Source organism: Dermochelys coriacea, chromosome 11 (assembly GCF_009764565.3).
Source record: "Dermochelys coriacea isolate rDerCor1 chromosome 11, rDerCor1.pri.v4, whole genome shotgun sequence".
In the NCBI taxonomy this organism is placed as follows: Eukaryota; Metazoa; Chordata; order Testudines; family Dermochelyidae; genus Dermochelys; species Dermochelys coriacea.
This window is the reverse complement of record NC_050078.2, coordinates 58,564,868-58,590,790: the sequence shown is the minus strand read 5'-3', so window position 1 is coordinate 58,590,790 and position 25,923 is coordinate 58,564,868. Positions and strand designations below refer to the sequence as shown.

General features: G+C 40.6%; 1 protein-coding gene and 1 long non-coding RNA gene across 2 annotated transcripts in view; one reads left to right on the top strand and one right to left on the bottom strand.

Moving 5' to 3' along the window:
* Window positions 1-25,923, bottom strand: part of PLCL1 (phospholipase C like 1 (inactive)) — a 312,859-nt gene that overhangs the window by 30,814 nt on the left and 256,122 nt on the right. Inside the window, exons 4-5 of the mRNA XM_038422274.2 lie at window positions 17,724-17,799; window positions 13,108-13,217 (exon numbers count right to left, since the gene is read on the bottom strand). Coding sequence (XP_038278202.1) covers window positions 13,108-13,217; window positions 17,724-17,799 — 186 coding nt within the window. The remainder of the gene's footprint in view (window positions 1-13,107; window positions 13,218-17,723; window positions 17,800-25,923) is intronic.
* Window positions 15,325-25,086, top strand: LOC122458169. Its single transcript, XR_006278071.1, has 3 exons — window positions 15,325-15,462; window positions 19,864-19,946; window positions 25,011-25,086. It is a non-coding gene; the product is annotated as an uncharacterized LOC122458169 (long non-coding RNA).

Here is a 25,923-nt window from a genome sequence, read left to right as displayed (position 1 = left end):
GGGGGATAGCGATAGCTCAGTGGTTTGAGCAGTGGCCTGCTAAACCCAGGGTTGTGAGTTCAATCCTTGAGGGGGCTATTTAGGGATCTGGGGCAAAAATTGGGGATTAGTCCTGATCTGAGCAGGGGGTTGGACTAGATGACCTCCTGAGGTCCTTTCCAACCCTGATATTCTATGATTCTATGAACTGTAGCTACAACCTAGAACTGAGGAAAGGTCTATTGGGCATATGGAGGAAATTTCATGGAGAAGCAGCGAGGAAATCAGGAGAGCAACATGGAATGGTAGATTATGGGTGGTGAATATAATACACAAAAGAGGGAAACAGGAGTGCTTCCTTGAGGAAAGGAGAAGAGAAGGTATGTTACAGGGTTCCAGTACCCTAAGCTCTGCTATGGAAATTCAGCATAAAATTAGTGTAACTGATGCTGACTCATGTCAGCAGGGAAATTTTATTAACTTCAACCAGGATATGAAAAGGTTTGGAGAATCTCTCTCTGGTGTGTATATTTTGTAAGAATACCCATTTGTTTATTTTGCTATTCAGGATGGCCAATGTCTTCAGTGCTACACTGCCCATCAAAGACTGACTCTAAACTCACTATTTGCCTAGGTGCTGGGAGGGAGCATGGGGTGGATTATACTGGCTGTACATTTCTGAGGGGTAGAGTTTATGTATTGTTGCTTTGGTCTTTTATTATCCTAATCCCCTTTTCCATTGTCCCCTATCCTGAGTTTCCCGTGCCTAATAAAGCCCCCTAGGAATTGTGACAGATATTTTATTTCTATGTGCTCTGACACTCCACTGTATGTGACTGTGTGTTAAATATTTTCCCAAGGGACAAGCCCTTTCTGTTCTCTGCACTAGGACAGTTTTCCTTGGGTGGAAGCACCAGGAGCCATGATAGTGAATGCAGGACTCATAACCCTGTGAAAAAAAAAAGGGAGAAGACTGCAGCCACACTGAGGGCTGGAGTTACAAAACTTGGGGGGATTTTTAGATAGCCAAACTGTAACTAACCAGTAGGAATTTAGCCAGGGCACCTGAGCTACTTTTGTAAAGCATTCCATTGGAGTTTTACTGGTCATGGGTTCTCAGCAGTTCAGTTATTCTTTTCACCCAAAACCAGAGCATCCCAGGCTATCCTGCAGCATCATGCTGAGACAGTGGTTCACTACAAACTCACAGTTTTGCCAACTGAATCTTACATCGCTTCGTGCAGCACCCATGTTTTTCTTGGGTTTCTTCCATCCAAATATGGACCAGACTGCCCAAAACAGGAGCTGCTGGCCCATAATGACTACTAGCGTTTAATGTATATTTTGATGTTAAGTTTTTAAATGGATAGGATAGTTTTGCCAATGATTTGTCAACCCCTTTATGTTTTCTTGGTTTTTAAAGCTGTACAACTAGACATCTATTCAGGCAGGCTGGTGCTGTTTAAAAAGCTCAACAGCTCATTTGTGATCTGATACTAAAATTGGTATCTACAAACAATAGATCAACAGCACAATAATGTGATATGCTCAACGCCTCGATTCTAAGGATGGCTTTATGTGAAGAGGCTTTTTGCAAAGTAGTTTTATACTGAATGCAGCTGTCTAGTTAATTTTACCAGGTGCTTTTGAAACAGAAAATGCCATATGGAGTATATCTGTTCCCCATTTCTCAGTCTATTCATGACTGTTATCATATCATATATGCTATATTACTGTATATCTGCCCAATATATATTGTAATATCAGATCTATAGTCTTTTGTAATGTGGCTTAGCACCCAAAGGGCACATCATTAGACTTCTAATCAGCTCTGGCTTAGCTCAGTCAAAGAAAGGCAGGCTGGGAGAAGGTTTTTCCACTTCATCGAATGGCATTTCACAATATGCTACCCTCTGTTCATGGTCCCCTGATTCTCAGATGTCTCCCTTTTTAGTCCCACAATTACCAACGTCGCACACACATTTGGTGGTCCTTTACTTAGGTTGTTGAAAATTATTTACATAAAAAAACAAAATCATGGAACTGAGTCTAAAAAAATTGTAATTTACACTAAAGGAGGGAGTCTGTCACAGGGTGAAATTGGCCCTTTAAATGGCCAGAACACTTGTGCTTTATCAGTACAGTCCAATTTGGCCAGTTAATTGAGGACACTTTAAAAGAGGACACTGGGGCCCTAAGGAAAGAGAGAATCAATGAGGCAGGGTTGCCTGGGAGGAAAAGATTAAGTAGAAAATGAGAGCTGCTGGAGACTGTATGTAGTTCCTAGGAGAGGGCTGAAGGCAGGAGGGCAACTGAGGAACTTATCAGCTGACATCTCCAGGGCCAGAGAGTTGGACCCAGAGCAACCATGAGAGAGCCAGGGGGCTGTGAGAGCTCCCAGCAGAGAAGCTGGTGGGGGGCAGGGGTGATCTAATGATCTTGGAAGACCAAGATTGCACTCCAGCTGGAAGGCCTAGGATAGCTGACCAGGGCCGAAGGGACAGAAGAGGACTGACATAGAGTCCAGGCACGGCCAAAGGTGCCAGAGTGGGGTATGTGGGTCATTGAGGGACAGGTGCCAGGAAATCTTAATGACTGTTTGCACTGGAGGTTATAAATTGATTTATTTGGGGACTTTTATTAGGGACCATTTGGACAAGGTTTTAATAATAAATCTGTCTTAGGAAGGGGTGTTATTGAGAGAGGAGAATTTGCATTAAGTTCTTGGGTTATATCAGGGGAAAACGCAGGCAGGGTGCTGCAGAGCATTCCCTTTCCAGCAGGGGGAGCTCAGGAGGTGGTTGGCCCTGTTACAGAGACCCACCGCATTTTAAATTTTAAATTTTAAAACCCACTGCATACATTTCTGTCGCTCACTCATTTGGGGTCTTCTTGTCCCGCATTTGGGTCTAGACAAGTTGAGTTATGCACACTCCCTCCACCATGCCCCAAACTCAAGGTGATTTGCTGCCCAAATTGATACTTATGGTTAGAGCCATACCAAATTCACAGCCGTAAAAAAAGTTTAATGGACCTTGAAATCAGATCTCCCCCATGAAATCTAGCTCCGACCAGGCACCGGGCTTCAGCTGCTAGTCCCAGAAGGGCTGAGGAAGGACAGGACTTCCTCTTTCCCTGCATGGCTACTCTCTGGGGGAGATCAGACCCACCTCCAGGTACTTTCCCTGGCTGCAGAAAGCTCCGTGACTGCGCTGTCTTCAGAGCTCAGGCTCGGGCTTCAGCCCTGCATGGTGGGGCCCAGGCTCTGACTTCAGCCCCACGGCAGGTTCAGGCTTAGGCTTCGGCTTTCTACCCTGGGCCCCAACCAGTCTAACGTTGGCCCTACTTGGTAGACCCACTGAAATCTGTTCACAGACCCCCAATGGGCTGCAGACCCCCAGCTGAGAACCGCTGACATTCTGCATGAATAAATAAAATCCATTCTCTGTTTTCGTGATCTAAACTCCTTCTGAGTGTGTGTCAGATCCCTATAAGTGAATAATGTTTATAATAACCACTTTTATTCCACTGAAGATCAGAGGAAATGCACCCAGTTACCCGAGGGCTGAATTTGGCCCATTGTTTGAGAGCTGCATTTTCTATCTGAACTCCTGTGTATGCAAAATCACTTCCAGCTAGTCACTGAAATATGCTCCAGTTTCAGACAAATATGTGAACGACTGATTAGTAAGGGATAAAGTCTCCCCTTTTTCTCCAGCTATGCCTTATTTTTGTGACCTCAGGCCTCAGCCACATAAGAAGTATATGATCTAAGATATCCTTTTGGAATATTAAAATATCACAATGTTGCAACAGATTTCAATGTGTGCAGCTGTTGCCTGCTGAGCAAACATAAATTGTTCCTCTTTTCAACATTCTGTCCATGCAGATATAAGATCAGATGAAGTTCTTCATACATATTTTAAATACATGTGAAAATTTAATTTACTCCAAATCTAATTCATGTCTTGAAAATTTCCTTGGCTAAAAAAATAGAGACATTGTATAAAACACCACTTGGGGTTTTAAGATCTCACATTAAGAGGATACCTAGTTTGACACTATCCTGCTTGTTTGAGAATGTTGACTACAACCTTCCTGGAGCAACTGTCCTGTAGAATGACTGGCAGCCAGGAGATACAGGATATTCCAATTGATTAACTAATACCTTGGAGAGACTGGGACTACAATCACTTTACTCTGAAATATATTGTTAAAATAACTTGAGAACTTTCCATGGCTAGATATATTGACCCCAAATCCATGGAGAAAAGTGTCTTTTAAGTAAACAGGTTTCATAGTAGCAGCCGTGTTAGTCTGTATTCGCAAAAAGAAAAGGAGTACTTGTGGCACCTTAGAGACTAACAAATTTATTAGAGCATAAGCTTTCGTGAGCTACAGCATCCGATGAAGTGAGCTGTAGCTCACGAAAGCTTATGCTCTAATAAATTTGTTAGTCTCTAAGGTGCCACAAGTACTCCTTTTCTTTTTAAGTAAACAGAATCCTGCAGGAGTGCCCTTGTTCAAAGCTGAACATAGGAGACAGGCAAAGCTTAATGCGGTCAACAACAGAAAGGGAGAGCTTGTGGAGGCATTCACAAACCTAATCAACAGAAAATAGTGTACTTTAGAGAATACAATAGGACTCCATTAATCTAGTAGCATTTGTTATTGTAGATTTACAACATACACTCATTAAAATCCCTGTGCATGTGTGTAAATGAAGGCTGGTTACTTGTAACTAGAGTTCTTTAAGATATTCACACACTTACTGGTACGGTGCCACCTTGTGGTGCTTTACGGTAGGAGTAGACTCTTCTCCCAGCAATGTTCATTGCCCCTAGCCCCTCCTTCCGTGTCTCCAAACGTCCTGACAGCCAGGCTATATAAGGAATGGAGCATCCCCTAATACTTCAGATCCTTCCACCACAATGCCAGAGAACAATAAGTAACTAGGACTCTGACAAAGAGGGGAAGAGGGTGAGGAGTGTGAATATGCAGAGCCATCTTGAAGAGCTCCAGTTACAACTAAGTAACTTTCATCTCTTCAAGTGGCTCTGCATATTTCCACTTACAGGATAGTTTGATAAGCAGTGCTGAAAATAATGTGCAGGCGGGAACGGAATCCTAACTGAAGAGAGACTGCAGCACAGCTTCACCAAATTCAACATCTGTCCTAGAGGCCAAATCCAAAGCATAATGCTTAATGAAAAAGTGTGAACAGAACTCCAGGTAGCAGCTCTGCAAATCTTCACAGGAAGGACATGTTTAAGGCAAGCAAAAGAGGATGACAGAAAAGGGCAGGACAGAGGGTGCACAAGTACTTTGAGGATGGAGAAAAAGGATAAAGGAGTTAGAGGGTAAAGATATAGTGGTATTATGGAAAAAAAACAACTAAATTCCTTGGCAACAATGGGGTTACAAGGGATAACCTATGGTAGAAGTTATTCTTGCAATCATGCTTCAATATACCAAATGTCCCCCTGGCAGTACGCTCTGCCTCTTTCCATTGTCCACTCAGTAGCATGCCAAGCAGCATCACCAGGCTTCCTGCCTATCAATGGGAATAAGGCGTTAGATGTAAATAAAGGCAAAAAGAAAGCCATGTTAGAATAATGCCGAACATATTTCTATTTTTGCCTCATCCAATAAATCCTAGAGAATTGTTGTAAAATAAATCTTAATTCAGATTAAGATGGTTTTACTATAATGCCAAATGTCCATTAAAAATGTCCAATCTGCATATTATAGGACTTGGAATAAGGATATGAATGGCCCCTATTGCTTCACGGGGATCAGTGGAGACTCCCTGGCTGTGTGATACAGCTATTCATTAGGATCCAGCTGCTTCTGAATTATTCAGTAATCATTGTCAGATATGCCTCTTTTTTCTGAAAGAAAAGTTGTACCTCAGAGAGATGCTAGATTTAGTTTAATGTGAATGAAGGAAAAGGAAGTACATGGCTGTCTGTGATTCCATATCATTGCGAAAAGCTAGCTTTTATCTCTGCAAGTAGTCTGGGACTGCACAGCTGGCTTCTGCCACCAAAAGCAGAAAGCTGGACACTGCTGTCCTTGCAAGCAATAGAAGGCCGATTACTCAGGGCTCCGCTGTCACAAATGACAAGAGTCTAATTAAGAGAAAGGTAATTCTTGGCAACATTCTCTAGACGAGCCATTTGAGCACCGTTTAATTACATTAAAAATACTTTCCCCAGAAGCTGACATTAATTATTCCACATCATAAAAGCTTCCCCCCTTCTCCATGCTCACATCACAAAAATGTGAACTAAGTACAGGCTGAGCAGATTTCTGAGACACAATGGGAAAGCTGCAGAAAAAATGCATGCATGTCTGCGTCTGACAAGATGACATCATAGATTCCGCTCTCACTGAAAATGAATTGCATCTACAAGTTAATAATTCTATGCTTTCTGTCTTCAACAATCTTTCTCTTTAATATGTCTAACCGTTTAAATACAGGTGAATTAGCAGATTCACTGATGGGTAGCTGATGAAATGGTCCCTGAAAATCTAACCACCCAACATACCAGACCCTGCTTTGACAAATATATAAACCAGAAGCATGGGGGAGACACACAAATTAATATTTGGAAACCTGAATAGGACAGCATAATCTTTTGGCAGCAGCAGTAACATATTAAGGTGGGTGGCAGCATGAGTCTATGAAAATTGAAAACAGTTTAGTGCACAGCTTGGTTTAAAATAATTTGGTTTTTCTTCTGGATAAAAAGGGTAAATACCACTATCTTCATATTCAGAATGCTTCATTTACAAAATAAGTCATGGATATACAAAATACTTTGCTATTTAATCATCAATAAGCAGAAAAGTATTTGATATTGCTGTTAATAGGCTTCATATTACATTCATCCACAGAGGAACAGATATCCTAATAAAGTATGATAGGTAGAGGGAGACAAATGTATCCCAGGTATAATTGTTGACTTCAACAGAGTTACACTAGGAATTCATTTGGACCAGCACAAACAACTCTGAGTTTTGCTTAGATGACTTAACAACCTCTGTGGATAGTGGGCCTGATCCTGCAGCTCTTACTTGGGTAAAAATCTCACTAAAATCTGTTTTTGTCCGAGTAAGGAGCACAGGTTCACGGCCACAGTTTGTGGTGTTTCCTGTAGAGCAGGCTGTATCAGAAAGGTAATCAAACTTTGTCTAGAACACACAGTACAGTTCTTATTTTTGAACCATTCTCAAAATTCACATGTGTGACAACTCAATCATTAATTCTGAGATTCACCCAATCAGTGTCACTGAAGCACCCACTGCATCCACTGGAGAGCTACTGGGACAGTACATCAGAGGATGCAGTGGGAGCACAAGGAGAGGGGGCTACTTCAACAGTGAATAAGAGGCCCCCGGAGAGATGGCAACTGTATGAAGGGAAGAGGAAGCGGTAAAAAGGAAACAGAACAATTGGTGCGACTGAAGGAGCAGAGGGAGCAAAGGAGCCTGTGGTGTGTAGGGAAGAGGTGCAGCAATGGCTGGGTGGGAGAATAAGAGGGGAGAATGTCTAGCACTGTGGGAGAACTGCAGCTGCAATGAAGGAAGTCTGAGAAGAGAGCGAGAAGCATCAACACTTTGGGGAAAGCAGCACAAAGCCATATGAAAAACTCCATTCAGAGAACATTAGGGTTGAACAGGGTAGTGCTTGAATATCAGAAAATACCGAAGAAAAAGTTATGAGCGCCTGAAAAAAAGGAGGTTAGAATGGAAACTGCTAAGCAATCTTAACTAAAGTGGTGGTGCTGCTCCCACATGATAAAATTAACAATTCCACCAAGTGGGTCTGGTGAGTGTGGTTTACTCTGTGTAGCCATTGGAACGCTCAATGAAATTCTGAGCACAGAATTCGCTGTTACCTGTTTATTTTGCTGGAACTTAAATAAGTACAGAAAGGGAAATATAGCCACAGAGAAGTTAAGTGCTTTGCCCCATGTCACACAGGAGGTATAGTGAGAGAGCTGTGATTAGAAACCAGAACACCTGAAAACCCTTCCTGTGCTTCAGCTGCAAGAATATCTGTCGCTTATTTACGTTGTGTACATTCACCATCTAAGTATTTCTGACATAATATGTCTGACATTATTTTGCATGACATGAAACCTGATAAGATGCAGCCTCTGTGGGTATGTCAATACAAGTTGCAAATAAGGCTGTCTCTCTACTTATTAGGCTGCTACTGAGTTGCATAACCTATTTCTACAAACACTTTTATGTGATGGCAAATAGTTTGTCCTCCTACAGGGTATTATTAATATGTAATTAAGTTTTGTGATGAGGCAAGGCCAGATGGCTATGGAAGAGTAGTGGGAGACAGATATATTAGCTCCAGGCTAAATAAATCCCTGGTACTAGGATAAGTGAAATGGCAACTGCTCCAGGTCAATTAAGACACCGGGGGCCAATTCAGAACTTTCCAGAAGGCAAGGAGAAGGCTAGGTTGACTGGGACACCTGAAGCCAATCAGGGGCTGGCTGAAACTAGTTAAAAGCCTCCCAGTCAGTCAGGTGGGTGTGTATGTCAGGAGCTGTGAGAAGAAGTTGCGCGGTTGGAGAGGCTGAGTAGTACACACCATATCAGGCACAAGGAAAGAGGCCCTGAGGTAAGGGTGAAGTGGAGCTTGAGGAAGTGAGGGCTGCTGTGGGGGAAGTAGCCCAGGGAATTGTACATGTCATGTTTCTAAAAGGTCAGCTACCATAGCTGATACTATTAGGCTCCCTGGGCTGGAGCTTGGAGTAGAGGGTGGGCCCAGGCTCCCCCCCACCTTTGCCCCCTGATTAATCACTGAGACTGGGAAACAACAGAGACTGTGCAAAGAAGGATAACTTCTCCTCACCTCCCTCGCTGGCTTATGATGAAAATGGCTCAGTAGACTGTGACCCTTGTTTCTAGAGAAAGAAGGGTTACGTGGAGGGTCACAGTGAGCCTCTGAAGCTAGCGAAATCCACCAGGAAACGCGGGACCCACAGAGGCAAGGACAGAGCTTTGTCACAGTTTATATAAAATAAGAAAGAAAATGTTGTATTATTTTGGTTCATTCTTATTAAGTATCTCCTAGAAGTACCCCAGACATTTTTAAACAAGAAGAATGCCTACAGTGGTAATTTTTATAAAATACACATTGATCTTAAACTCTAACTATTTAATGATTTTGCTAAAGGTGATTTTCTTAATGCATCCCTCTTGCCTCTTTGCATTCAAAGCTTACCTATTTCAATAGTGTTTTTATGAATAAATACATTAATTCAACATGCCTTTACCTCACTAGTTTAGGAAAAGGCTATTAATCATCTGACACACGCAAGAATACAACAGTACCAGTTATTGCTTATGGGTAACCCATGAAAACCTCCAGGCAGAGCAGACTATTGCTGAGTATATCATTGCTCCTAACAACAGATAGATCCTAAAAAGTATCCTTACACTGATGTTTTAACATATATTCTCTAGTTAGATCTGCTCATCCAGTTTAAAGAAGCTCTCACTTTTTGTTAGCTACTGTACAGTATTTTTTAGTTCTTAAATAATTATATTCATATCTAATCAAAAATCTTTTTATGGAACACCATTAAGAACAGACAGATGGAGGAGGCTGCTGATTTGGGCGGGAGAGGGTTTTTGGTCTCTTTCTAAATAGACCCTTAAATGATGCTTACATGGAGGCATGAAGAAATGAGTCAGTACTGAACAAAAGATACAAGCAGTAACGAATGAATAGGTTTGTTATTTGCAGGGTCACTGATTTCCAGTGCTCAGCAGAAAAAAAATCAAAAGGACAATTGACTGCCTGAAATTTGACATCTGGTGCAGGGCAGAAAATAGCCAAGTCTTCCAGGACATGACTTCATTGCTGAACCTGTCCTACCTCAGAATGAAAAAGGTGTCTCCCACTCACTTGCACCACTGGATACTAAAGTACAGATCAATTTACACTGTTCATCTTTTAAGCACATTACCAAATGGTTTGGACTTTCAGAAATGAAAAGCAGCTTTGATGTAAAAAAAAAATAGTAGTAAAAAGAAACATGGCAATTAGATCATAACCCAGATTAAATGATTTTGGTAGCCTTTAAAATAAACCATGTGCCCCAGCTGGTTTACTCTGAAAAACAGCTACTGTATATGCATGGAAATTAAATTTTGTAGGGAATTTCTTTCTCATACTCTAAATTTATCTTTATTAATCCTGGCTGAATCTCAAAAGTTTGAAAGTTCAGTTTTGATAAGCATCTAAAAGTTCAAATGTGTATAGGAGCACAGGAACTGCCATCCTGGATCAGAACAGCAGTCTATCTAGTCCAGTATCCTGTATCCATCAGCGGCCTGTGCCAAGTGCCTCAGAGGATGGCGTAAAACCCACATAATGGAACACAAGCAATAATATGCACACCAAGGCTGTTCCTTTCTTAAATCCAAGCAGTCTGTGCTAGGCTCACACCCTGAAGCATGAGGTTTATATCTCTTATAGATTTTTTTCTATCTAATGCAACTGAAGATATTCTTATTATTCATATAAATGTCTGTTCCTTCTTTTCAGCCCCTCTGAGCTCTTGGCCTCAATTATGCAATGTGTAAAAGTCTCATTTCCTTCCACCAGTTTTAAATTTGATATCTTTTAGTTTCATAGGGGGTCTTCTTAACTGAGCCTATAATGCTCCCATTACCCACTTTGCCTCCTTTTTATGGCTGGCCAAAATGCATACTGAACCTCACCCATCATCCAGCCCCATCCTAACACTTTCATTCCCACCAGAAGTGACCCCTCTCCCCTTTCTAATTCCCCAAACTCTCCTTTCCCACCACTATTTTCTGCACTCTTTCTTCTTAAGAACATGTGTATTCTCTCTCCAGTGGGTCAAAGTGTATCACTTACTGCAGTTCTGGCTAGCACTCTCAAGCTACCCTCTCACTCGCATCTATAACAAGAAACTCTGCAGAAAATGACGTTTACTGCTTTCAGCTTGTCGACTTTGAAATGAAAGTAACAGAGAGTAGCATGCCAGGATCTCAGAGTCCACTACCTCTGATACCACATTTAAACAGAAATAGAGAGAGGGAGCATCTCTGAAGACAGGAGAGGACAGAGTTTAGTCTGTGCAAAACAGGCTACGGAATGGTAGTTGTGGAGTGGCGATTTATCTGAACATCAACAAGTATTTGCTTAAGGGAATGGACAAACGAGAGTCCTCCTCTTCCACTCTCCCAATGTCTGTTGTGATTTCAAGGATTCCATCTTTGGCCAACTCCTCTTATTGTCTCATATCATCTCTGGATCTCATCCACTCTTAAGAGCTCAGCTACCATCTCTACTTGACCATTTGTGACTTGTTAATATAGAAATGGTAACTGAAGCCTTATGAGTGGATGAGATCACCGAGAGATTGTGCTTTTGCCACAGAGAGGGGAAGGACTCACTTTCACCAATCTCCTGACCCAAACATTCATTTCAGATATCTATCTTTGGTACTTATATGGCCCCCAGTTTCTGTAACGCCTCACAATGTTTAATATATTTAACCTCACAAGACCCCGTGAGGTAGGGAAGTGCTATTATCCCCATTTTACAGATGCAGAACGGAGACACAGAAAGACTAAGAGCTTGTCTACACTGCCCCGCACTTCAGAATATGAGTGTGTGAATAGTAGTGTCTGAAAAGGAATCCATTAATGCAAACTTGGAACTTTTTAGTTCACACCAACAATGTCCACATGGGGAAGTTACGGTGCAGCATTGTGGTACACACTGCTATTCACACCCCCACAGTCTGAACTGCGGGACAGCGTAGAGATGCTCTACTTGATTTCTCCCAGGCCTCACCTGAAGACTGTGGCAGAGCAGGGAATTGAACCCAAGTCTCAAGGTAGTGCTGGACCATGCCTCCTCTCGTTCAGGTTCAGATAAATCCCTGCACCCCAGTTTGACGTGCAATTGGAAATAATTTATAAATCCCATTAAAACAAAACATTGTCTTAACATAACTTTATATTACCAAGATATAGTCACAATCCATGACTTTGACCATCCAATTTACACACTGTAATTCACTGTTTCCTGCTTGTCTATCCTTGCCTGAGGTGTGCACAATTTAATGAACTGTGCTTTCTTTTCTGTTTGGGAAGTGCTAAGTACACTATGTGTGCCACCAGAAATAAATAATAATGTCTTACCAGACATAGTTTGCTGGTAACAATGTTTGATTAGGAATTCTTCTTGTCAAAAGACAGGGGGCTTTTATAGTTCTAGGAAACATGGGCAGTTCCATCAATTTATCATGTGATTTCACTCTCCTCTATACTTCTCCCACCCCATTCAGACATATACAAGCCTCCTGTAGTTCTAACATGGTGTCCTTCAATGGTCTCCAGACTGATTCTATAGATTCATATACACACAATCCCAAAACTAAACCTAGGAAGCAAACACCCACAAGCTTTGGACAAGTCCATCATTAGATCCAAACTTTGGGTCTTGGATTCATCTCTATATTTTACATTTGTTTATTTATTTTGCCTTTCAGCCTGGTCAAATCCATTTTTCTTGTTGCTTTATCTGCCCCTTTACTCCTATATTGTGATATTAAGTCCTACCATGTAGTAGTCATTACGAGAGCTGTGTGAAATTTTTCTAACAGTTTATTCAATGAAAATGTAGTTTTGGTTGACTCAAAACTATTTGCAAACTGGATACAAATAGTTTCAGCCATTCACAATATGGCCAGAGGAGGAGGAGGTAGTACTATTGCTACCCTCTTATAACCTTTAGCCCAATCGCTAGGTCACTCACATGACATATGGAAGACCCAGGTTCAATTCCCTGCTCTGAAACACACCCAAAGTAGATTTGATTTGACTTGAATCACATTTTTCTCCATTTTTTGGAACTGCAAACAAACCGGAAAAATCAGTTCTTTGCCCAGCTCTCAATGTTACACATTTAGTTCCCACACTCACTTCCTGGATTTAAACTTCTCATTCTGATTTAGCATCCTTTAGCATGCTCCTACCGGTACAATGGTAGCCCCTTCCAGCTAATTGAAGTTACAAGTCAATAACTCCCCTTTAAATTCAATCTTTACTGCTTACCTTCAGCACAGTGATATTCCATGCAAAACTTTCAATGGCTTTGCTTAGTTTTCTTCCTTTCAAACCTTCCTTTGCCCCAAGGTTATGAAGTTCTTCATGGAATTCCATGCCTAAAACATGGATTGGTACGTGATTTAGTACATGATTCAGTTATACTGCAATGTAATTTTTACTCAAATCATTCATTGATGATCCCCAGACCTCCCCACACTGGTTACTTCCTGAATTTTCATTTTATTTCCTCCCATCCCTGCCTCTCGAGAACCTGATGCTCATCTTTCAACTGCAGAGGACTGGGTGCAAAAAAATATTTTTTAAATCCCAGTTGACAAAAGAAGTTTTACCACCAATCTAAAACAATATAGTCCTGTTTATTGTTTAATCCTCTATTTCTAATACTCACCTTCCACCTTTAGGGCTCCATGTTTGTTCCTTTATTTTGCTGTGTGCTGTCACAATCATTGGTAGACAGTGTGAAGCAAGGTTATGAACCCACATTTCTCCAATGACTCTCCCTTTATTCTGCATTGCTGGCAATATCACTGGTCTCTGTGTCTCCCTTCCCCCATTTTCTCTGTCTTCAACAGACAGGTTCATGTCTTGGAAGGAAACTCAACAGACTCATCTGTTTAGCACAGTGCACCAGGATTTAGAGTCACAGCTTCTCATTAATCTTAATAGGGGTCATAGAGAAACAACCTAGCACTTCACACTGATAAATTATTTCATAAACTCTGCATTGCCTGTCACGGGATACAATTCTTGCAGCCTGTGGAAGAGCAACTTTGAACCACAGCCTTCAGAATCCTGTTACATTTCACTGCCAGTTTCTGTGGTAGATATTTATCAGATCCATTGCTGTCCATACAAGTTCAGAATGTCTAAGCGCACACTTCACCCTTCAGATGTATATTTAGTTATGGAAATTAGAGATGGAAAACCTCTTAATGGGGCCATTTAGGCCAGTGGCTCTCAAGGATTTTCATAGTGTGTGACATTTCCAGAGTGCAAGCAAGGGTTAAGGGACAAAATGAAAACAAACCCACCTTAATACAGTGAGTGTGGCTGCTTGGTTACAGCCCTTCAATTTGTACCAGTGTTTTTAATTTCCTCTCCTGGAAATTTGACTTTCATTAGTATCAAATCACCCCATAATGCCTGCAGCCCCCACTACTCTAATAAATCAAGCTCAGTCTGCAGTTGTTTGGTTAGTCTTCCTGTCTGTTTTCTACATCTCCAATTTTGGTGTCATTCCCTAATTTAAACTCTGCTGAATTGACAACAAAGAAGCATCCAACAAGGAATGACACAAAACTTTGCAGAGTGTGCAAAGAGGGCCTAATTAATTAATTATTTCTGCAGATTTAAAAAAGCCTCTTGAAATCCCGAGAAAGTCCTGGAATGGGCTTAAGCTAACAGGAAGCTTCATTGCCAAAAGACTGACAAATGCTTCCCATATGACTGAAGAGGCTTTGCAGAGCACCAAGAAGGGTTATAGATGACAGTTTGGGAGACTGGTCCTCTCTGGGCAAGGAGACTGGCAGTCAGGGGAAGACACTGGGAAAAGGAGGGGGCACAAGTTGGAGAGGAGAGGACAGAAAGGGTCACGTTTTGGAGGAATGGGCAGAAAACTCTGTATCCACTAGAGAATATTCTCCTCCAGAGCCTGGAGTGGAAACCATGATTTCTGAGACTCATCATTCCTCTGCTGTCAGCACAAAACTGTGAAACCCACTGGCAAAGTGTCTCATCCCCTGCTGGGGATTGTCCACATAGAGCATTACAATCTATTACTGGTATCAGTCACTCTGTTAGCTATTTGAGGTCTGTGCAGTGGATCTAAAAGTTCCATCTGATGACCAATGTAGGTGCTAACATGATGCCAAATTATGCAATTTCTTTTATTTAGTTTGCTTTTTAGGAAATTACACATACAAAACAAAAAATCCTCTATTAAAAGAACATCATTAAGGTGGCAAAGTCAAGCACGCAGAAGTTACGAAGTGCCTATGCAACCTTAATTTGGCCCTCTTGTATGCATTATGATAGTCTTTAATTATTTGATCATACACTATTTTTCCACAGGAGCCTGCCTCATTCAAGGCATAGGATGGACCTGCTCTGGGGGTGTATTTGGGATTTTGTAGGAGGAGATTTGTCTCTAGCACTTAATGTTTCATTTCTTACAGACGTTGGGAAGTGTGTAGTAAAGAAGCAGGCAATTGCAGGAAGACAAAGGATGGTCTCATCGTGAAGGCAGTTGAATGATGTTCCGAGAATTGGATTCTATCCCCATCTGTGCCACAGAGTTCCTGTGTGATGCTGGACAAGTCACTGAAACCAAATTTTTCACAGGTGCCTACTAACTGTATTTAACATTTTCTGGGTGTCTCACTTGAGACCCTGGGGTCTGATTTTCAGAAATGCTGAGCACTCATAGCTGTAACTGAAGTCAATGGGAGCTGTGCTCTGAATATATATAGTGCTATATAATGCTAAGGACTCTGAAAAACCAGGTGCCAGGCCTCTAAAATTGGACACCAAATGAGTGAATACTTTTGCCTTAAACTGCCTATGCCTCAGTTCCCAGCTGTAAAACAGACATAAGATCCCCTCACCTCACAAGGATATTTAGAAAATTAATCAACGTTTGTGAAGTATCCAGATGCTATAGTGATGAGCACCACAGAAACAACCACAAGAAAATTAATAATTCTGTCTTCAGAGCAGGCTTTGAACAGTGTGCAGTAAATAAAACCTGGGGCCACACACTGAATGAGGAGAAAACAAAATATTGGACAGCTGCTCATTCAATGAGCACCACCCAGTCTGTGTACTGAATGAGGCAAGGGTCCTGTGGAAAACATGGTAATGATCATGTAATTAAAGACTGGATCATAATGCATACATGCTGGGGTGCGGGGGAGAATTAGAGTTGCACAGGCTGCCCTGGAGCAGTGAAAAGGGAACTTGGGCAGGGTGGACTATCAGATCCATGAAATGCAGTAAGAAATAAGGGCCTGACTATATTGCAATTAAACTCCCATGGCTGGCACATATCAGCTGATTCAGGCTCCCAGGGCTCAGGCTAAGGGGCTATTTAATTGCAGAGTATATGTTTTGGCTTGGGCTAGAGCCCAAGCTCTAGGACCCGAGTCTAAGTATATACACTTTAATTAAACATCCCCTTAGCCCAATCCCAAATCAGATGACATGGGCCAGCCGTGGATTTTTAATTGCAGTGTGGACATACCTTCCTGTTTTACACACAGAGTTCACAATTATAAACTACTCTCTAACTTCCACACAGTTTCTTTGATGTGCACAAGTAGCTCCTGCTAACTTCATTCAGAGTAAAACACAGGCACAGAGTGGGAGATGGATCCTAAGTAGTAGAGTAGTCAACGCAGAATCCACTCATAAATCACAACTGATCATTCCAGCAAAAATATTAGCTGTGAGCAGCTACAGTACATTACTCCAGAACAAACCTGATAAGTTCCACTTAATTTCCCACTAATTTTAAGGCTATTTTTGAAGTCTCTGGGCCCCATTCTGTTTCTGGTTATTTCAATAGTTACTCCAGATCTAAACTACTGTAAGTGAGAGAGCATCGTTTCACACCTGTGACTTTCCTGTTGAGGATTTTACTGTGTGTATATTTCTATGATACTGGAAATAGTTAATAATTATTTTCGGCAGTCTCCTTCATTCAAGGTTGTCCCAGCTTGACAGCCCAGCTGAAGTAATGATTTTGACTAAAATATATATTTAAATAAACAAATCCCATGCCCATCTGATGGAAGCCACAATTCAGAAAGTTCACAGGGGGAAAGATTTTCTTTATGCTCTGTGGAAATAATGGAATGTATATGGATTTAAAGATGTTAATGAAAATTAACATTTGTTAGGGACACATTTGAAAAATAAAACAGTCTCACTGGTGGTTCTAAATGGCTGAAATAGGCTACAACCTTAGCACAGCAGCCAATTCTGAGTCTCAGTTCTGGTGACCAACCACAAGAGTGCTGAAAAGTGATATGATTGTCTCTCTATTGGCGAGGCCTGGAAAGAGCAGTTTGGATTTCAAGCATGGGGCAAAGGCAAAAACCAATTTCTACCCTGCTCTTATATTAGGTGAACAAATCAGTAGAATATTATTGTTAAACCATTCTGTGAAATTTTTCTCTACTAAAGATGGAGGAATTAAAGGAATTTATTACAGGGCATTAATTATATTGTTTATTTAAGGAGTGTAATAGACATACATGGCTCTGGCCTCAGTAGTTTATCAATCTAAAGGCCCCTTCCTGCAAACACTTATCACAGACCGTAGTGTTTACTGCAGTATGTAATGTTATTGAAGACCACTTATCAGACTCCAGCTGAAAGCAAAGACTACATTCAGTTGTGTTTTCAGAAGTGGTCCCTAAGGCCTTGTCCATATTAGAAAAGTTGGAATGGTGTAACTAAATTGTAAAATAAGCATTTAATTGAAGGCCAAAGATGCTTCTCCCCTTTGTACTCCGCTCTAAGAAAAACTATGGCATTCCGTTTCCACCACCTTAAAAATGCGTATAGAGTTACAATGCGTACAGAGAATACAACAAAATTACCTGCTTTCTGACACTGAATAATCTTGTCATGAATGGTGTCTGCTGTTTCAATAAGAAACCTGCTCTCTTGAATCATCTGTCAGAAAACAAATGGAAACCAGGTTGCTATTACCAGGCTTTAGTTAAATATCTAGCTCTAGACAAGTATTAAGAAGGTACCATTTAAAAAGAGCTCTGCTGTGTAAGTAAGACTAAAAGGTTATTATCGGTCAATCATATCAGATCTCCCAATTCTGTGTCAAGGTAAATGACAGTTGCACAGGAAATGTTTTGTTGCAGAAGTCAGAGAACAGCTGTTTTACATCAGACAGACATAATTTTAAGCAACATTAAGGAAACAGTAGTGGTGTCAATAGAGAACAGAGCTAGCAGACAAACACTAACTTAAATCTACGACTGTATTTGAAAATGAAGCCTTTCTGTGCTTACTAGGTTTTTGTTTTTTTATTTGAATGAAATCAAAGAATTAGAATTATGGCCCTTCAGAGTAAATACCTAGCAAAAACATGTGTTGACCCATTAAGGGCCCTGCATCAGGAAGGTATTTAAGCCCACGTATAACTTTAAGCACTTGAGTAGTCCAAATAACATCATTGTTTGTTTTTCTCTTTGGAGGAATTCAGATAACAAACTGCAATTCAGGCCCAACTATAGTACTCAAGAGTTAAAAAGATTTAACAAACAAACCAACCAACAAACAAAAAGTAGTTGACTTCAATGGGAATACTCATATCTTTAAAGTTATACATGTTCAAGTACCTTACTGGATTTAGGCTGTTGTAGGAGGAAAGTACATAAACCAACATCCATCAGCCATGTAGTAAATGCTCTGAGCCACTCTTCTTGCCATCTTCAGTGAAACTGCATTTCTTCTTTCATGCTTGCAAACCTTCCAAAAAGTTTCAAAAGCCCAGTCAACCAACCAAGTTGTTTCAATGCTAACTTTTGCAAAAATTGTGAGATGTGGCATGTATAACTGTTACACGAAGGAAGAACATGTACAAAGATAAAACACATATGCTTGCATATAATCTTATTCTTACTGGTATAAATCAAGAGTAACACCACTGAAGCCAATTGAGATAAAACAGCATAAAACTGATATAAATGAGATAAGAATCAAGCAGATAGTTTCATAGTTTTACATCCTGCTGTTAAATAAGTTATGATATGCAAACTTGGCCCAATTTTTTTTTTAAATTCTTGTGTTCAATTGTGAAAGAATTTATGTCCTGATCCTGCACCATTGACATCAATGAAGATCTTGTGTCTGACATCAGTGGGCATAGAATCAGGACTTTACAGAGAGGCTCAACGATCAAATATTCCCCTGTTCCTCTCACTCTAGACTATCCCATGCAGCACAAAATCTCACTTTCACTACACACTTGAAGCATTTGAGTATTTCATGCATTTTAGAGCTGCACAGAGCACTAAGTATACGAGGCAGCATATGTGGGCAATTTACATGTATGATTTAAGGAAATTTTTTTGTCAAATAAAGCCTGCAATCTACATGAAACCTAGCATTCTCTAGACCTGAGAAAATACTACTTTTTTATTAAAAGTTATTTAATATTTTCAAATAATGAAAACAGTTGTCCTTATGCACCTTTAGAATTAATAGTATGCTGAATAAGACTAAAGATATCATTAAACTTAATATCCCTAAAGCAGGTGACAAAGGCTGGGGAGAGAACAGAGTTAAGTTTCTTTTAGAAATAAAAATAACAAATACTAATTTATACCCAGTCTTGCCTAAAGGCTCAAATCGAGAGAGCAACCAGTTGTGCTAGGCAATGTACAAATACAGAGTATGACAGTCCTTGTCTTGAGGAGCTTATAATCTAATTTAAGAGAAGACACAGCAAGTGGGTGTAACAAACAGTAGGAAACACTGGAGAAAGGAGAACAAGGGAAACAATGAGAATATACATTAACATAGGCCAGATACACGTACAACTAGATTTTGCCAGAAGGAGAGTTTGAGCCAAATTCATTTTTGGTTTAATTGATAGTGGGATGATTTTGGCCCCAATGATGTTCAAATACAATGTAACTCATTTCAATAACAGAGAAATGTTTACAAAGTATTTAAAAGATATTGGTAATTTATCGTGTGTTAATGTTCCAATTACAGATCAGTCTGCATTAAAATCCTGATGGCCCCAAACTTCCCAGCTAGCTCCTATCTATAACATGCTGCGCCAAAATCCTGTATGTGTAAGTCTCAATTTTTATATTATATTATATTATATTAATTATATATATTGAATTAGACATTTCTGTCTAAATAAACATATAAAAACTATATTTAATACAAATATCTTGCTGCTTTGACATACGCAGGACACCAAGGAAACAAAATCCATTGCCCCCTGTATTCATATAGAAAACAGGTGGCTTGATACAGCTTCACGTGATAAAATGATTTTTTGTCAAAATATGCCTCCTAGACTGAAACTAGTTTCTATAGTATCCAATGCCTTTCATTCTTTATTACTTGCTTGTTCATGCGTCATGCTGATTTTTTCTCTTTTTTTTTCTCTTTTCATCTGAGAGAAAATGACAATTTCTACCAACCTCTGGCTTTTCTGCACCATTTCACACAGTAATTTTGCATTAAAGGAGCCTTTCTGCCACCAGCTATGAATCCCAGAGTGTGGTCTCAACAGTGGAGAGAGCAAAAGTCTTTCAAAAAATTGCACCTTACCACTGGCCCAAGATACAAAAGAAGATTTGCATGTATTGTCATGGATGGCAAAGAAATCTGGTAGAATTTCATTAATAATACTCAGCACTTATACAGGCCTCATTCAATAAGGTGCTGAGTGCCTCCACTGAGGTGCTGAATGCCCTCAACTCCAACTGGTTTCAACAAATGGGGTGGAGGATGCTCAGCATCCCACAGGATTGCCAACACACTGCTTTGCAAATGATTGGCCTAGCCTCCAACTCTGCCTGGCATTAATTTACTAATCCTCAGAACACCACTATGAGGCAGGATTTAGATTAAGTACTGATATGCCCAATTTAAAATGGAGAAACAGCAGGAGAGAGGCTAAGTGACCTGCCAAAGGCAAGTGTCAGAGATAGGCTTAGAAGTCCAGAATTCTTGGCTTCTGGTTGTGTGTTCTGATCTCTTAACCATACCTATGAGGCCTTCACATAGCTCAGCATCCACTATCATCAGTAAATCCTATCATCAGTAAGACCTCAGAAAATTGCATTGATATGAATGTCCTGCAAGCCTTCAATTTCTATATCAAATTATGTAAACTATGAAAATTGATCACCTTCTGCCACTGACTGCACCTCTTCCTAGGAGTTTATGGTAGGGTTATCCTCAGACTATCCAACAGAAATATTGAACAACAATTACAATGGTTTTCATGGGAAAAGCTCCAATGAAAGGTCAAGTTTCCTTTACTCAAATACCATGTAGAGCAGTTCCCAGCTCTCTTGCTGCTGTCAATACCCCCAGGATAAAACAATGAAAACAGGATTGCATAGTAGAATTGAGCCTGTTAATGTTTGCAATCCTGTCTGTAATTTTCATGTAAAATTAAGCAGCCTTTGTCCCAGTGGAACAAACATGAGAAGGCAATTTAGATTTGAGAGCTTCCCCAATACACTTGATAGGAGGCGAAGGAATAACTTTTCTACTGCTGTACCGACGCGAAGAAGAAATAATCTTTAGTCTATAAAGTGAAATTCCTTTTCAACAGTGGGTGGTTTTCAAAAAATATAAAGTATAATGCATCAGGGTATTTACATGAATTGACCAATTTAAAATGAATTTTTCAAATGTCATTCGTCAATCATGATGTTCGCGGTTTTTTATTTTTTAAATAAAAAAATTCTTATTGTGACATACCAGGGTATATTCCAGACTAATGAGCAAGGATGTCACCCCTGCCCTGCACTCTGGGTTGCCTTCATATTTGTTTGGATGCCTCCTACCAGGGCCCCTCACAAACAGCCTTCTAGCACGCAAGCCACCCCCTGAGCATCCATGTTTAACTGCAGCCTGCCAGCCACACTTTGGCTTTCACCAGCCTGGGTTATACTGCACACCACTAGTCTCAGATTTGCCCCCAGAAATGTATGTTCTGTACTGCCCAGCCCTCTCCTGGACATTACAGATCTCTTGAGTCCATTATTCCTGTAAGGGAATAATATGTATGTAACTTGTCACCCCAAAAGGAGTTACCCAGATGCTTCAACTTGAACACACTGGATCAGATGAAACACTAAAACAAGTTTATTTACTACAAACAGATTTTAAGTGAGTACAAGTAATGAGGCATACAAATAAAAAATGATTACAAGAAAAATAAAGATAAGATGTTTAGTAATACCTAACTTATCAAACTATATCAAATTCAAGTACAGTTTCTCACCACACGCTTTCATCAGTTTTACAAACCAAACCCTATAGGTCATGACCCTCCCCACAAAATCCAATGCTTGCTTCCTTTGTCGCTTCAAGTGCAGTGAATGTGATGGGCAGGGAGAGAAAGAAGGGGATGTCTTGGAGTGTCTGATCCTTTTTTCACAGTCCTGTCTTCTCTTTGAGAAGTGTTTCCAGCTGGGAGCAAGGAGACAGGCAATCTGTGTGGAAGGGAACTTCGTGTTGTTTCTTTCCTAAGATATAGATTTTTTTGCCCCTGACTCCTTTCCTTCCAAAGAATGGCCACTTATCAGGTAACGGTCCATCAGCCTTGTTTACACCTGGTTGATGCATTAGCTTACCTTTGTCTCTGAGGAACTGGTTTGGCCACTCTGCAGACTTATACTTTCAGTCATGATCTGAACTTGTGTTTATAAGTTCACATATTATGCTGTTATGTACATTTTGCCACATTATCGATCAGCAGATTATGAGTTATTTAAATGATACCTCACAAAGCATACTTTGTACAAAGATTATTACAATAATGGGTAGGGTGTGAACACAGGGGTACATTCAGTCACACTTGTCTTAACAGAGACTGCCACAGCCACGATGGCGTTGCCCTTCCCACTTCCATTTGGTGGTTTTCAACTGCAACTCAATTGGACCAGAGGATCTGGGACTATTGCTCCAATGAAAGTAGCCCCCAGGATTAAAGTTTCTACAGGAACTAATTCTGGGAGAAAGATACAAGTCCTTTGGTAAAATGCTTTTAATGGGACAGTCTCCCCATATGGAAAATAGTACAGGATACACTTTTAAACTGAAGAAATTAATGACAGGCTGTTTAGATTGATGGAACACGCAAGTGGTTAAGCCCCAAATGTAAGTTTTGTATTTAGTAAAGAGGTGGAAGATATAAAAGCTAGTATGCACATATTAAATGTTTCAACAAAATAGATTTTTTAATTTAAACATTGCTCAGCAATGATGGAAACAGGACAGGCAAAATTCTGTTCATCTCATTCACCTGAACTGTCACACTGAAACTAGCTAGGCTTCTTAGAGTCATCGAGTTTAAGGCCAGATCATCTAGTCTGATTTCCTGCAGGCCACAGAATTTCACCCTCCCGCTCCTCTAATAGACCCCTAATCACTGGCTGAGGTACTGAACTCCTTAAATCATGACTCAAAGACTTCAAGTAAGTTACCATGAATTCACCATTTACTCCAGTTTAAACCTGCAAGTGACCCATGCTTCAGAGGAAGGCAAAAAAAAACAAAAAAACAAAACCCAGTGTCTTTGCCAATCTCACCCAGGGGAAAGTTATTTCCCAGCCCCAAATACAGCAGTCAGTTAGACTCTGAGCATTTCTGCAAGACCCAACAGCCACATGCCTTGGAAAGCATTCTCTGGAGCAGGGGTGGACAAACTTTTTGGCCTGAGGGTTTCCGAAATTGTATGGAGGGCCGGTTAGGGGAGGCTGTGCCTCCCCAAACAGCCAGGCGTGCCCTGGCCGCTGCACCCTATCCGACCCGCCCCCGCCTCTAGCCTCCCACATGACCCCTGCCGCATCCAACCACCCCTTCTCCCTGACTGCCCCTGGAACCCCTTCCCCCATTCAAACCCCTGTTCCCCACCCTCTGACCGCCCCTACCCCAACCACTACCTCACGCCCTGACCATCACCCCAAACTCCCCTGCCCTCTATCCAACCGCCCCTGCTCCCTGCCCCCTTACCGCGCTGCCTGGAGCACCGGTGGCTGGTGGCACTACAGCCACGCTGCCCAGAGCACCAGGACAGGCGGCTGTGTCGCACAACTGGAACCAGCCACACCACTGCACAGCACAGAGCATTGGATCAGGCCTCAGCTCTGCAGCTGCGCTGCCACCCAGAGCATTGCGCCAGTAGTGCAGTGAGCTGAGGCTGCAGGGGAGAAGGAAGAGCAGGGGAGGGGCTGGAGACCAGCCTCCCGAGCCAGGAGCTCCAGGGCCGGGCAGGAGGGTCCGCGGTCGCGGTAGTTTGCCCACCTCTGCTCTGGAGTAACTCAGAGTCGTCCTCTGGTGTCCCATCATGGGCCATTGGGGATATTTGCTACTAGCAGTCACAATTCGGCTACATGGCATTGTAGACAGTCTTATCATACCATCTCCTCCATAAACTGATCAAGGATATTCTAGAACTTCACTCCTTTGATGGTAAGAAACTTATCTCATTTCACTGTCTAAATTGAATGAATGCAAGGACTTTAAAATCTAATCCACTTCTAGCCATTCATGTAGGTTAACATTCCTTCACTTTTAATAAACTAAGGTGCTAGTAAGATATTTACCTTAACAATAACACCTGAATTCTTTGCCCATATAAATATTAAATCTTGTATGTATTAAGAGAAAATTAATTGGAGAATCAATAAAAACAAAGGATTTCTTTTTATAAACTACACTGGTACAAATTATTTCCTTGTTCTTTATATGTTTTTCTGTAAATTGAAAAAGGGAGAGGAAATTATTATCTCACCAAAAAAAGTGAAAAATTAAAGTGCGACTGCTATCTGGGAAGATAAATGATACAGAGGGATAGTTCAAAAAATCAAATAATAAATATTTCAGACATTAAGAATAGAAATCAACAACACTAAAAAGGGAGAACTTCTCTCTCTCTCTCTCGCTCTCTCTCCCCCCCCCCCCCATCAGTGGAATCAGGAGAGAATTTTGAGAGAAAAGCCCTGTAAACTCTGTATTCTTGAAGGCATCTTTGTCAATAGGGGGGCAGAATCTTGTCCTCCCTCTTCAAAAATATAATCTATTGGTCGAACAACTGAAGTGCAAATTGAATTAATGAAAATTTTAAAAGGATGCTCTCTTTTAACATCAAGCATTTCTTGCAGGCATTTAGGACAAGAAACAGCCAAACAAGTAATCGTCTGCCAGCAAGCCTTGTAAGAAGTGGGAATATCTAGATGCAACCTGAGGCTCAAATTTGTTTGCATAAGCTATTTTGCAAATACATATGAATATTGAATGCAGACACAGGAACCGGACTCTTTTTTAGAACAATTCACAACTAAAAAAGTGCTAAATTACTTGTATAATTATTTGCAATGAACAAGTCAAACATCTCTACTTTCCAGCTTAGCTTCTGTCACTTTCACCATGCTAAATATTTCCCTTTTAAATGTGATCAATGAACTTTTAAATGAATTTGACAGGTTCTAAAATGAGCTGCATGCACAAGTGAAGGTGAAAATGAAGAAATCCAGGAATATTCCTATTACATGAAAAAATCTGAATTGTAGCTTTACAAATGAAACATTATATTATACTACTGTAGGTGGGTGAGAATTAGTGATAACAGGTGGAATCAATTGATCATATATGGTAATAACCAAATCTACGAGTAAACTTGGAAAATAAACAGCTATAAACCATGTTCCTGCATTTTCATATATTCTTCAAAATAGATAAATTAATTTTTCTGCCAACATTTCCTCTAAGTTTCTTGCTTTTAGTTGATTCCACCCCTTTTTCTACTTTGTGGATCTCTTATACACCCTGGATTTCTTCAGAGGATTCTTTTTCTTCATAAAATGTAGAATTGAAGGTAAGTTCCACAAAACTACTGCAAAGAGGCCTTTTTTTTAATGAAACAAATATGAAATTCTTCTGGGAGACTCTCTTAAACAAAATGTTAAGGTAGCACAATTTGAAACATCCCACGTGCTTTGTTTCTGGAACTGTAACTACAGTACTTTTCAAGGTTCTGTAATAATTTAAAAAACACCTAATTGTCCAGGAAAAAGC